The sequence below is a fragment of the Epinephelus lanceolatus genome, chromosome 3 (genome assembly GCF_041903045.1).
Source record: "Epinephelus lanceolatus isolate andai-2023 chromosome 3, ASM4190304v1, whole genome shotgun sequence".
Lineage (NCBI taxonomy): Eukaryota > Metazoa > Chordata > Actinopteri > Perciformes > Serranidae > Epinephelus > Epinephelus lanceolatus.
In genome coordinates, this window is record NC_135736.1 from 12,646,069 (window position 1) to 12,660,692 (window position 14,624).

The following is a 14,624-nucleotide window of genomic DNA, read 5'->3' on the forward strand; positions in this document are numbered from 1 at the left end:
CCAGGCTGTGGTTGTGGGTATGCATACACGTGTGTTAGCTAGGGGAACCCGCCGACTGTTTAACCTACTGATCCCTTTATTTTAAACTTACGTTAAATACCTGCTGCAAGTTATTGCAGGTGTGATGGGGAGGATGAGATTGACCAAAGTCACATGTAGAAACCAGCCTCACACTAACAAAATATTTTCAGACACTTGTAAAAGCACCTCTCTCAACCAATCACACACACACACTCGTCTCACCGTCTGTTTAAAGAAGTCCCTCTCCTCCAGGGTGAGTGTGTCGGCCTTGGCGATGACGGGAACGATGTTGACCACCTTACTGAGACGCCTCATGAACTCCACATCCAGAGGCCTCAGGCTGGAGGACGAGAGAGATAACAACTTATTTTCATGCCTAAATGTCTGAAGCTTTACATGGACTGGACTGAAACAAAAAAAGGGGGAGACAATTCACAACACTGCAGATTTGTACATCTTTAAACTTTATGTGGCACAAAGCAAACATATTCTGCTACACTAAGTCCTCAAAATGAATGTAATGAAACAGAAAAACCACTAGAGGGCAATCATGGTCTATTCCATTCCATGCAGTCCACCCTGGTCTCTCATGATGACGCTAATCATACTACACTATCATATGCTGCCATGTCTTTCCTGTGCTCATTCAAACCATTTTCCTGTTAGGCTCTCCTAGGTGTGATTTCAGGAAAATATAGAAGTGCGTGCTCATTCATTTTAAGAGTTAATGCATAAAACAGTCAGTCTAATGCAGCTCATTGTTTGCCGTCTCCCATTTGTCTCAAATATTCTGCTTTCACTTCACACAAAGCAAATTGGGACATAGTATATTCTCCACATGTCAGGTAAGGTTTTCACTTTCCTTTTGTATGGTTGTGCCTGTGTGAAGCACTGATTAGCGCTGTCCTTAAATCACTCCACACACTTCTACACTGCTGCCCTGTTCCCGTATGTTTCCTATTTTTTTCTGTCTCAACGTTGCCTCCAGTTGCTCCTCCAGACAGACTCCCCTCATGCTGTCTGTTCTGCCCTCCAATTAGCCCCAGCCAAGCCAGGCCAGCCTGGTTCAAAGACCCAGGGGCAGCTGGAGGAGAGGCCTGGCTGGCTCTTACACACACAGACTAACAAGCATGTCACCACGAACATAGGACGAGACACAGGGGAGCATGTGTTACACGGAGCAAGACAGAGGAATGGAGAAACAGAGCTGCACACACAAAGGTATAGAAAGATGACACAGTAAGCAGTGCATTCAACCAGACATCACTATGTTTTTTATGCATTTTTCATGGTGAGGGGACAACTGGTACGTGTCACAGTGTGCATGCAGAGAGGTAGGATAGCGAGAAATCAAAGGGAAAGAGGGTAATGATCTCTTCGTGCGAATGTTTATTGAATATAAATTATGTAACATGTGCATACGTAAATGATCTACATACAGATGCAGGAACGTTCAAATTGGCATGTGAGCTGCGCCATATGCACGACTGAACATACATGCACACTTTCATGTGTACACATGTATCTGTGCACATGAACATATGGGCAATAAATAAGTATGCATGCATGCACAGATGTCCACTTAAATGCCTGCTTGCATGCACAAATTCTCCTTTTTATGTGGCAGAAAAAATAGCAGTCATGTTTTTATGACTTGAATATGATAAGCTCTGCGGCTCTTACTTCCTTCTTTTATATAACAGATCAGAAAGCAGCTCTGAGTTGATGAGAGTCAAAGTGCAGCCTTCTTCTTTTCAGGAAGACATGTTAAATGAGGTAACAACAAGACCGGCCAGAGGGGAAACAGCCATTATCGGAAATGGCTGCTGATGCCATGAGTGTGTTCTGCCTCACTGAGCACCGTTCGTCTATCTGAAACCACAGAAGCAACTCAAAAGCAAATTGCTGACACGCAAATTATATCAGAGCCTTGATAAATACAAACTGCTGTTTAAAACACTTCAGACAAATAGACAATCAAACAAAAACCAGCATATCTCCAATGATAGAGGCCTGTGAGAGCTACCAAAGAAGTCCTGTCATCATTTTTCTGCCTGTCATTCTTGGACTGTGGTCACATGGCAGAGGCATCCAGAGGCTTTTGGCGCCATGTCTGTGTAATTGGTTACAGGCCCTAATTTAAAAACTTCAACTATGTGAAAAGCCAGGGAAAATAAGCAAAAAAAGAATAATAGAGAAGGATTTTAGAGTTTGTTCCAGCACTTTTTTCTCCCTCTTGATGAACAGCTAAAATCTGTGGGAGAACAACAAAACTTGTCCAGCACAAATCAGTGCCAAGACAAAGTGTTTTGTTGTTTTTGGTGCACAGAAAATTAGATTGCAAATATGTACTACGTGTCCTCTATTCTAAGCCTTCATACCTAACATATGCACACATAAATATGTGTCTTTTAACATACACCCATCAGCCAAAATATTAAAATCACTGACAGATGAGGTGAATAATACTGATCTGCAGGGAAACCTTTGGTTCTGGCATTCATGTGGGGACAACTTGACAAGCACCACCCACCTAAACATTGTTAAACATACATCCCCTCATGGCTATGGCACTTCCTGATAGCAGGATCCCCCCCCCCCCCCCAGCAGGACAATGCCACACTGCAAACACTGCTCAGGAATGGCCCGAGGAACCTGACCAAGAGCTCAAGGCATCAATCTGGCCTCCAAATTCCCAAGATCCCAATCCAATTGAGCATCTGTGGCATGTGCTGATACCCCACCTCGCAACCCACAGGACTCAAAGAATCCAGCGCCAACACCCTGATGCAAGACACCACAAGACACCCACAGAAGTCCTGTGTCCATGTCTCAACAGGTCAGAGCCAAGTCTGATCCAAGGAGACCCCACTGTGGAACAGACTTGGCTCAGGGGTACCGGCTCAGGGGTACCGGCATGTCTTTCTAGGGGGCCACTGCCAACGGGGAAGTGCCATTGCCATGACAGGGCATACTTGGTCTGCAATGGTGTTTGGGTGGGTGGTTTGTGTCAAGTGGCATCCACATGAATGCCAGGATCCAAGGCTTCCCAGCAGAGCACTGTAACAAGATGATTAATGGTATTCACTTCACCTGTCAGTGTTTTAATATTGTTGCTGATCAGTGTACATTCTTCACTATGCCAGGTCACAACAGTAGCCCCAACAGATGTCTCCTTTGTTCTGCTGCCTGATACCCTCTGGGTGGCTGTAAGGAAGACACCACTTCCTGACAGATGTTTGCGTCTTGTTTTCAAAATGAGTGTGCATTCTCATGCATTCATGAAAGTGTGCATGTCTGGGATGTTTGTGTGACAGTTTGAATATAGTGTGCTTAGAGACATTTGAGGATAAAGGACAGGGACAGAGAGGTGAGCAGTATGTGTGTTGTCGAACCTAGCAGCTGTAAGTTGTGTATGACACGCAAACACATTCAGGACATTCACACAACTGTAGTTACACAAGTGTTAGCATGCCGACTGCCCACTTGAGTCCACTACACGCGCTGCTTTGCACGAACAGGGATGCACACATTCTCCGAAGCTGCAGCTGTGGCGACATGAGCAGATGATGAGGGGGTCTGTCAAACAGCAGGACACACAGACACACACATGTCATCCCCCACTCATACGGAGAGCGTTGAAGAGGACAACTGTTGAGTTGGTGGTGCACGGAAATATGAAGCGGCAGCCGTCACAGAGATATGGACTCAGATTGTTAGTGAATGAGCGTCTGTTAACAGTTGATGCACATGGGTGTTTTGTGTGCTTTTATCTCCATGTGTACAAAACAGCACTCTTTTCAAGATTCCTCTGTGGACTATAAATTCTGTGTGTGTGCAGTGAGGCTTGCTGTGTGCCCTTCCTTGACCCTCAGTGCACATAAGGACGGACTAATCATCGCTGTTAAATCGAACAAATTACAGAGTGGGCCTGGGAAAAAAAGACCCTAATCACTGAGAGAGCAGCAGGAGAAATGTGGTTTGTGTTATCTCTGCCGCAGTAAAATATGCCGACACAGACGCAGTGTAAGTAAAGCAATCAGCCCCCACCTGGTTGTCTGAAGAGAGGCGTGTGCTCTGCCAAGAAGCTGTAAGGACACTTTGGACATGACTGGTTGTCTTTCCAAGAAACCTTCCTTCAGTTCATTTACTTGGATAAATCTTGTGCCAAATTACAGCAACATTACTGTTAAAATCCTCGCAACTTTGATTTGTTCGCATCATATACACTTAGGACAATAGTTTTTCTGCTCTGGCTCCACGCAGCCTCATCCAAAATGTGCTCGTCTCTGACTACTGTCATGTCTGGCTCCACCTGGAATGGATCTGTGAACCACTCAGTGTCCCATCTCTCTGTTTAACAACATGTTCCAGATGAAAAATGAAGGCACAGAATCAATGATCAAATCCAGATCTCTGATGCAGCCCTTTTTTCAAATTAAATTCAGTGGAAAACACTTTCAGGCATAGTGATTCATTAGGAGGTTGGCGGATTGAGGAAGGTTTTGTGTTAAGGTCACACAATTGTATGCATTTGCAATGTGTATGCAACACATTAATCAGTGAGCCTATAATTAACACGCTCTGGTAAAAAGATTGGCATATTTTAGTATTTAATATGCCTTCTCTACTCAAGATAAGGCACTCACAACATTCTGATAATTCTCTGTAAACCATGAGAACCCAAGAGTCCAATTTCATTGTGAAATCTGACTCTTCGTGTGATTTTCAGTGTCCCTGAGGAAAGAATGAGTTCCACATGTGGTCACTACAGAGAGAGATGATAAAGAAAAGCTGGAGAAGAATGTGGTTAAAGAGCTGTGGACAGACAATGGGTCAGGAGAGATTCCCAGAAGGCCTGATTAGTCTCTGCAGCTGTGGGAGAAACTGCTGGAATCAGGAGCAAAAAAGTGGGGCACTTAGTCAGAGGAGAGCGCTTTAATATGTGATCTTACCAGTGGCCTGTGGGAGGTATGAAGTATATGCAGCAGTGCACCCTGGAGTCGGGGATCCTCTTCTTCCTGTTGATGTTGATTTCTTCCTGCAGGTAGGCTTCATACTGGTCGTTGATGAACTTCATAATGGGCTGCCAGCTGACAAAGGAAAAAGGAATCAGGCCACAGTCAAAACCTCTTGCCAATAGTTATTAAAGCTACGCCGACATCTGAATAACTATATAATTATAGTAATGAATAATGTGATTTCATGCAGAGTTATACTGCTTTTATGTAATATGCTATATAAAATAATACTATGGTCTTATCTAAGTCAGAATGAATAAGTAACCTTACAGATGCAATGACAGAAATGACTTTACTAACAGCTAGCGAGGCCTCCAGATAAGGTAACCTGAGCTCACCAGTTTTCATTGTTGATCTGATCCCCAAAGCCCGGAGTGTCAATTACTGTCAGCTTCATCCTCACTCCTTTCTCCTCAATGTCTGCACAAACAAACAATTCAGTATTTCATTTGGACACACGCTCACACACAAAGCAACAACTCAGTAGTCTGATGGAGCAGCAGGAAACACATGTTAATAATATCACAAAAATGTTGGCTTTAGGCTACGAAACATGAACACTGGCCGACCGTGACTGATGGACTTGATCTCGATGGTCTTGGGGATCCTCTCCTCCGGGTCAGGCTGCACTGACTTACGGCTCACCTTGGATTTGAACAGGGTGTTCATGAGAGTGGATTTACCCAGGCCGCTTTGCCCTGATCAGGAAAAAGCACAGACACACACAGAGACACACACAACAGTTAGAGAAACTGGGAACACATTCACTGGTGGTTTTAACCCCAGAGACTCACAAGGACAAGAGCCTCATTCAATTCTAAAACAAGAGTTTCTTTAAGGATCTTTACCCACAAAACCAGCGAGATTGAATATGCACATGACATCATCCATAATGTATGGATTGTGAAGTGAGTGGGTGTGTGTGCATGTGTGTGTCAACAGAAGATGAGCACAGCAGGACAGCTGCAGGGTCAGACAGGCAAGCTGTGGAGGCCAAGAGGACAGATGTATGGTAGAGACCACACACACATGCAGACACACACAAAAGCCATTTTTTAAACTATTTTAAGATGTATCACTGTACTCAAACCACCAGGGGATAACCAATATGACATATATAACAATAAACAGTTGTGGACTGTGCACACATGCTACTTATTAGTATCTCAATGACACACAACCTCTGTGCATCAAATCATGATCCAATCCATTTTTATTTATTGTGCGACCCCATCAGAATAAGACACTTACAGAAAACTGTAGGTTCAAAATACAAGATAAGACTGAGAAAAGTCCAAATTGAAAAAAGGTGACTTTGATTTTCCAAGGTTTTTTCATACATTCAGGACATTACTTGTTTGGTTAGTCCTTGGAAACACATAAAGATAATTTGTGTAACAGCTAGGGCAGCAAAACTGTTATTCTTTTGAATTATTGAATAATTCTTGCATAAAAGGGATACACACATACATATGCATTCACACACATACACCAACTCTCGTGGCTGTTTCATTTCCCCCCATATTTCTCCGTTCACAGCCCCTATGGGCATCCACTGTGGCGTGTGGAGCGTTGCCAAGCTGCCAGGCCCTCTGTGACACCCAGGGCGGCCTTTTCCACCGCTCTCTCCGTCTCCGTCGCACACTTGCTCTTTCACACACACCCTACATGCAGTCTGCTCAGATGCTTGCATTCACCCACACACACACACACACATTTTCTCTCTCACACACACACTAAGACACCCTGGCTGCCCTCTCTGCTGTGTATGGTGGAAATCAAAAGGTCAGCTGGCTGAGGGCAGGGATTAGGCAAATGCGTCTCACAGAGGAGACCACAGTGGACACGGCCAAGACCACGGCTGCTCTAACCTTTCACGTCCTCACTGGCCATCCAAGTGAAAAGTCTGTTGGCCGACGGAAACTTTTTTAGGATCACAAAAGATGCTCTAGTTTTCAGTGGTGGACCAAGTTATTGTTCTGCAAGTCACAAGTAAGTCTCAAGTCTTTGCACTCAAGTAAACAACAGGGTAGTAATGTATTAAATTTTAAAAAATCCTGAATACTTTTTACCATGCAGTTTTTGTGACTTTATCTTTGGTATCATTTTTTCTTTTTTTTTTTTTTAAACTGGCTCTCAGCAACATAACATCTTCTTCATGATTCTTTCCTGCATCTTGACAAGATGCTGTTGGATCAGTTCAAAAATAAAGCGGATCTGGGGAATTAACCGTCGACTTGCTGGGAATAAAAAGTTTCAGTGTTAGCTGACCCATGAAATGAGGGGAAATTTACTGAATTGTGAAACACTTTTTAAACAAAACACTTTCTAATCTTTGGTCGTGGGTGAAGGTATCAAGTATCTTCAAGTCAGAAGGTCCAAGCGAAGTCAGGAATCATTGGTGTTAAAGGGATAGTGCACCCAAAGATGAACATTCAGTCATTATCTACTCACCCATATGCCGAGGGAGGCTCAGGTGAAGTTTTAGAGTCCTCACATCCCTTGGGGAGATCCCACGGGAAAGGACGTAGCAACAAAACTCCACCTAATGGCTTACGGCGCCCCAGATTCAAATGTCCAAAAACACATAATTGAAACCACAAAATATTTCCATACTGCTCATCCGTAGTGATCCAAAAGTCCTGAAGCCCTGACATAAAAAACTGTTTGGAAAAAAGTCATTTGAACTCTGTTTTTACCCTCATTGTAGCCTGTAGCTCTGACTGCTTCTCTGGGCACCGCGCTCACATGTGTGCGCTTGCACGAGACCGTGAGACATGGGCACCGTGTTCATGTGCTTTTGCTGGTCTTGCACGCAAGCACGCACACGTGAGCGCGGTGCACAGAGAGGCAGTCAGAGCTACAGGCTACAATGAGGCTAAAAACAGAGTTTAAATGACGTTTTTTTTTATGTTGGGGCTTCAGGACACTTGGATCACTACGGGCAAGCAGTATGGAAATATTTTGTGGTTTCAATTATGATGTGTTTTTGGACGTTTGAATCTGGGGTGCCGTAAGCCTCCATTAGTTTTGTTGCTACCTCCTCTCCCCTGGGATCTCCGGAAGTGTTGTGAGGACTCTAAAACTGTACCTGAGCCTCCCTCAGCATATGGGTGAGTAGATAATGGCTGAATTTTCATTTTTGAGTACACTATCCCTTTAAAGTCCAAATCTAGTTGCAATTATTTTTTGGATCTGGTCAAGTCAAGTCTAAATTCATCAAATTTGCGACTTGAGTCTGACTCGAGTCCACAATAACTAAGATAATTCAACATGATAATACATATACCCACTTAACTTTTAGATTGTCATTGCAAGAATGTTAGCATGCTGATGTTAGCATTTAGCTCAAAGCGTACAGCTTCAAAGAGCTGCTAGCATGGCTAGTGACTCTTTCATGATGTCTTTAACTCTACACTTTTAAATCACAGGTAATGGCTAGATAAAGAAAACTACACGGTCAAAATCAGGAAATGTATACAGACTAAACATTGAAAAGCTATGAAGTCCTGCTAGTTTCTATACTGTAGTCTTGCGCAATGGGAGAACACTGTATCACGAACACCTCCACAACCTCATGCCACCCAGTTTCTAAGGAGTGACAAATAAAGTCAACATCTAATAAAACAAAGACATTTTTCTCAGGATTTTATGGACCAGGTGTAAAGGCAGGTTAATACTAGCCTTACAGTGAGAAACAGGACTCCCCTGAGATGTTAGGCAACTATCTGCCAATGCATTACCCAGAGGAACTTGATACGTTGCCATAGCACTGCATATCAAAGCTCCCTCTGGCAATCAAAAAACACTTCACACAGGTTTAAACTCATTATTGTTCTTTTCTATTGTGAACTTTGATTGTATTCTACTCCAGTGTGCACGGTGTGAGAGTATCATTTTACAACACAGTGTTAAATCATCTCACGACACAAGTTTCATTTAGGTGTCAATGCACCACAAGTGGATACATGTTGGTGTTATGTAGAAATGTGCAGTTAGATCACTTTAGTTTCTCACTGTCTTACTCTTTCACTTCATTCCCTTACATCTATAAATCAAAATGCCTCTTTTGATGAACTTTATCGGTCCTCCTTGGAGTTGTGGCAACTTGTCATCTTAGCTGCATGTACAAAACCCTGCCCCGCAGGGCCTGAAATCAGACTGACTGCATTCTATAACCACCACCATGCTAATATGATCCAAACAAACAGCAAGGCTTAAAAATCCAGTCGGGATGTAGCTGAGGCTTTTCAACCTACTCCTCATGAGTAATCTGTATCTACAGCCACTGGTGGTAAGTAGCTGCTACAGCTCGTCTAAGTAATCGCCATCATTATGCCACTTTCGCAGCACTGACAGCCTCCTTTTGTCCACTCAAGTGTGTTTGTTTGTTACATCATTGACACAAAGAAAAGAGCTTGTTGAGGGAGGCACCATGCTGGCTGACTCTTAACTAAACAGCTCAAGCAGAACCACACACACAAACACAGATTTTTATTTATTTTCTGGTGTTTGACTGCATCAAAGGACAGCCAAGGAGAAGATTCATGATAATGTAATAAAGAAAAAGAATAGAGAAGGTCTTTTCCAGATCAGAGAGAGTCTGCCAACTAAGCATGCTGTGTATGGCATCCTGTTGTCTGAGCTTTGTTCTGCTTTTTTTTTTTAAATTGAAAATGCCTTCTGATCTTTTTTGCTGAATTCAGTACTGAGTCAATAACTGTTGTAAACATTTGGAAGCAATTACAGCCTCAAGCCTTCTCAGATACATCTGTGTCAGTTTAGATTTTAGGAGTTGTATCCAAATCTAACATGGAGGTGTAATCAAGCTCAATGTAAAAGCTCAAGGTCAGGCTGGATGGAAACATTAGCTAATCTTTACATCATACTACATTTTTGTAGTTGTAGTCATATGTGGTGACAAACCTTTTCTCATACAAGTTTTTTTTTTATAAGCATAATTATTTAGCATTAGCAACACATGTTTTCAACCTCTTACAGTTTCATTTGTCCTCATGATACCTACTCACAGCAACTAAAGCATAGTTGAAGCAGTTCTATACAATATTCAGAGATTCAGAGTCTGATTGAGATTGTCTGCACACAGCTCTCAATATGGCTGTAACTGAGCCGGCAACTAGCAGCTAACGGTGTTAACTCCATAAACAGTGCTTAACAACAGCAACAGTGCTGACAGAGCTAACAATGTTAACCAGGGAGGGAACTGGAGGGCTACGCTTCTACAGTACAATAATGGGGTCACGATATCAGTGGTAAACACTGTTTAAGCACCATACGAGCATCATGCAGAGTGGGACTGTTTAGCTAGTCACAGGGACTCACATGCACGACTAGCTGGACCGTCTACCACAACAACAAAAGGAGAAGCTTGGATTACAACACACACAGGTAGTGTGACTTCATTCTCTACTCAGGATGCCATGACTCCATTACATTACATTTACATAGCAAATAGTACTTTGATCCTATGTTAATGCTCTGAATATCGTATAAAGCTCCTTTAACTGAAGGTTTAACCAAATCTATTGCAAATTAGCTGCATATGAATGTAATGTGTGGGAGACAAGGTTAGGGTTAACACCACAAAATAACACTACAACAGCAAGAAAGGTCAAGCGCACTGAACACTTAAAACAAGGACTCTACAAGCGTTTTTGGTGCAATTGGAGAGCCAAAAAATCGTGCCCATCTTGCTGTTGTTCTGGGTGTTTTTAAAATTGTTTTGAGTGTCCATGTGTGGACTCAAGTTGCAAGTGACCAACAAAACCTTTAGACTGTTTTTGTTAAGTGGTGAATTTAATGTGTGAATGTCAGACTCACCCACAACCATGATGTTGAGCTCAAAGCCCTGCTTCATGGCCTTCCTCCTCATCTGCTCCAGGATGGCATCGATGCCCACATAGCTGAAGTCGCTGCCATGGGTCTTGTCCCCCTTTCCCTGTGGGTTGGGGAGGTGGGGCTTGGCGGACTCTGACATGTTGCTGTGGCTCAGACTGACCTCTGACCCTGTGGGACGCAGAATAAAGAGAAAAGGCAAGGAAATTAAGAGATGTTTATTTATATCTTATATTCATATGGTATATCACACACAAGACTTTTAAGCAGTGAAGTGCATGCATTAAGTTAGTAATAAAAATGGATGCAGTAACTTAGAAAAACAACTGCAAGACTGAGTACAAAAATGTATGTAAAATCATATTAACTGCAGTGTTCGGCATGAGGACCACAGAAGATAGTGATCTGAGCAGTTCACTTCCTGTGTGAAACCGGATGCATCAGACTTAAAATTCACATTTGTGAGCGACCGCCTTTATGCAAGACAACACTGAGAGGTGTTAATCTGTCTTTTACGCTGTCTGCCAAAAACTCAACTTGTGCCAGCAGGAAAACATGTGCACACATGTGCAGGTGTGCATGCAAACATAAAACAACAAGATAAACATTCCCATAACTGTTCAATAAAGAATTATTTTTTTCCCAGTGGTCCTTACTCCAGTGCATACACTCAACTGGTAAAACTAGCCAATAAATCTTATAGGGACAGGCACACATCTGCTGCTGCTTAATGTTGCATACATTTTGATTATCAACTACCTCATGTTAGCAGCACAGCCCGCAAGAGAAATTCTGACTTTTCAGAAATAAACGATGTGGAAGTTGTAACCAAAGTGAAGCGGTGCAGCTGTAGATTAGAGGCAAATTTCATAATCCTAAAAGGATTAGGAAGACAAAATGAACAGCCCTCGTCGGGGGAAAGCACTGCCAACTACAAATCACGGCTTACCTCACTTTAAGGAGGATCAATTGTTGTGTAGAAGACGAAGGCTGTGTGCCAAGGCAACGCTGCAACAAGCAGACTAAAACACAGCCCGACTCTGCCAAATGTGCTAGTATGTGCTTGCAGCAGCAGAGACTCACACACACAATGTAGGAGGAGACAAGATTTCCTGTGCTGTGAGAGAAACTTGTGGTATTGTCTGTGTGAGGTTTGCAGTAACAGACACTACAAACCACAGACACATATACCTGAAGCTGAGGGGAGGCATCCATCCTGACTCCACATACATGTAGGTGCAGTACACTGTAGCTGTAATAGTTCTGTGTGTCAGGTTCTGTGTTGGGTCGATTATTTTTCTCAAATAACACAAAATTGACTGTTCAAGACGCCAGCATCTGTAAGCTTTTTGCTGAAGAACATAGAAGGCTTTGTGCCTTTGATTTGTCTGCCTGACATGACACAGTGACAGCCTTCCTGTAACACTGGTGATAAGAATTTAAATGCTGCACAAATAACAGTGGAACATTTTCTGATATCTAATTTTCCCGGTCAGACCTTCGCCTTCCTGGACCCTCAGAGGAGACAGTGCAAGATAGAGTCACAGAAAACAGTGGGAGGCTGTAAGAGGCATGTGACCTTGCTAAGAGTATCAATTTTCCAGCTTTTACTGTAACTATGAAGTACAGACTTTCCACTTCTTTGGGTCTCTGTGACTTTGTCCTGGAAAAAGTGTTGCTAATAACCATGTTGTGCAGCCCTTGTAGCACTGTGGGTGCTTTTAATTTAAGGGCACAACTGGGACCTGTCTCACAGGAAACTGAAACACACATTTACACAAAGTTGATGGTATACCTTGAAAGATTCAGTGTAACCACCACTTAGAGCCCCACTGCAGTGTATGTGGGCATTTCCTGACAATGTTGATAAGCCACATTGTTGGCCAAGTATTTTTTGACAGATAACTTAATTTTGTGTTCAACGTTGAAAAAAGAAGGTTGTTGACAAAACAGGAAGATGACATATGTCTGTACTAGAAGCTGCAGGTCATACATCGTCCTCCAAGTTTGCGCAGGTGCACTGTTATGTCTCATTAACCACATGAAGTTGCCGTTGTGCAAAGTAGCAAACAAAGTAGTTGCTCTGATCAACTTTCAGTTAAATAAATTGTCATCATTCAGAAATAACTGAAAGCAGACTTAAGTTAGAGCCATATCCATATTACCTTTAGGTGAAGGACGTGGCAAAAATAACCTCCACCTCACAACTTATTTTAGAGTGACCACTATTTCTATCTATGCTAATATCCATACTATCACTTTGACATATAGCCTACACTATAACAGCAGTCTGGTTGCCATGGTAATGGATTATAATCGACTATTAACCACACCCCAGGCCTCTATGAAGGACTTTGAAGCCCATTTGACACAGTGGCCAAACCGTGTAACTAATACTTTTGGATCCATCAATACTTTTCCCCATAGACTTACACTTCCAAGGAGACGTCTCTAAATCAGTGGATTTATTTTTTTCAGCATCACAGGAAATAACTTGTTTCACAGTCAATATTTGATGAATTGTTCAATAACGTTTGAAAGTCTAGAAGAGCCACACAGTTAAACAATTTTATCCCCGTTCAAGTTAGTGAAGGGCTAAAACGGAAGAAGCCGGTTCAGATGGTAGAAGTTAGCCACTTGGCCGGCAAAGTCTCAGGCATGCTTGCTCTACGGACCAAATGATAAGGAAGATCCGGATGATTTTACACTCCGGAATTCCAACTTTTTTGGCTTCATGCGCCACTGAGCAACTTTTTTATAGGAATGAATGAGGCCCCGCCTCCAAAGCTGTATTCATCTCTCTTATACATCCATGGGAACACCCCCATTCTCTGAGTAAGACAGAAGCAAAAACAGGAAGTAACACTGGCTGATTGGGGCTTTAATTAAACAATGTGAATGAACATATCAGCCTTTTCTACTTCACAAATCATACATATGCACTAAAGCTATACATGGTATAAGAACATGCACTGACATCTCATTCTCCAAGATACTTGCACACCTTAAAAATCCAAAGTCATGGGAGCAGTGATGAGTGCGCTGAATATCTCTGAACTCAATACATTCCAAATAAGAATAAAAGCTACAATTTTGGACCATGAGAAAAGGTACCACACCCTCAAAAGTCTATTCATCAGTCTTTCCAACTTTTAATCCTCAGACAGTCTACTGGATGAACTGTACTGTGATACCACATGTGGCTTGGCTAAAACTTGACAAATCCACTGCAAAAGTCTTGGGAAAATAAGAGAAATCCCCCCCCCCCCCATGGCTATCATCAGTCAGTAAATCATCAGTGTACAAGATTTTGTTTTTGCGCAGTAATTTCCACAACCAAAGAGGCAGTTTCCCCTCATGCAAGGACATTCACTTTGCTGGTAAAAGAAATAAAGCAAGCAGGGGTAGGGTTCAATCCATGCTGTAACATGAACCCCCTGTGAATACCTCATCATGGTGGACTAAAGCTGATTTAGCGCTGCATTGCTGTCCTCAAAAAACCTAACAGAGAAAAGCAGCGTCTTGGAAAATGATACAATAATCCTGAGGCATTTGGATCGATTCATCTTGAGCCCGTGAGATGTGTTTGCAAATGTTTGCATAGTGTCATTTGGCTAGCCCCGCACTGAACTCTATTAACATTGAGCCCCGATTGCATCAGTAGCCTCTTGAATGACAGAATGTAGATTAGCTCTAATGACATACTCCAGATCTGCAGCCAAACTG

At 42.6% G+C, this 14,624-nt stretch overlaps 1 protein-coding gene across 6 annotated transcripts in view; it reads right to left on the reverse strand.

Moving 5' to 3' along the window:
* The window catches only part of septin9b (septin 9b), a 97,876-nt gene that overhangs the window by 11,647 nt on the left and 71,605 nt on the right, over positions 1-14,624 (reverse strand). For 5 of the 6 annotated variants that reach the window (XM_033624062.2, XM_033624061.2, XM_033624060.2 and 2 more), the window contains 5 exons: positions 10,884-11,069; positions 5,612-5,740; positions 5,381-5,462; positions 4,977-5,114; positions 244-361 (listed from right to left, as the gene is read on the reverse strand). In XM_033624062.2, the coding sequence (XP_033479953.1) occupies positions 244-361; positions 4,977-5,114; positions 5,381-5,462; positions 5,612-5,740; positions 10,884-11,069 (653 nt within the window). Of the gene's footprint in view, positions 1-243; positions 362-4,976; positions 5,115-5,380; positions 5,463-5,611; positions 5,741-10,883; positions 11,070-11,847; positions 11,999-14,624 lie in introns of those variants that run through there. The other variant, XM_033624066.2, reaches the window with a different exon arrangement.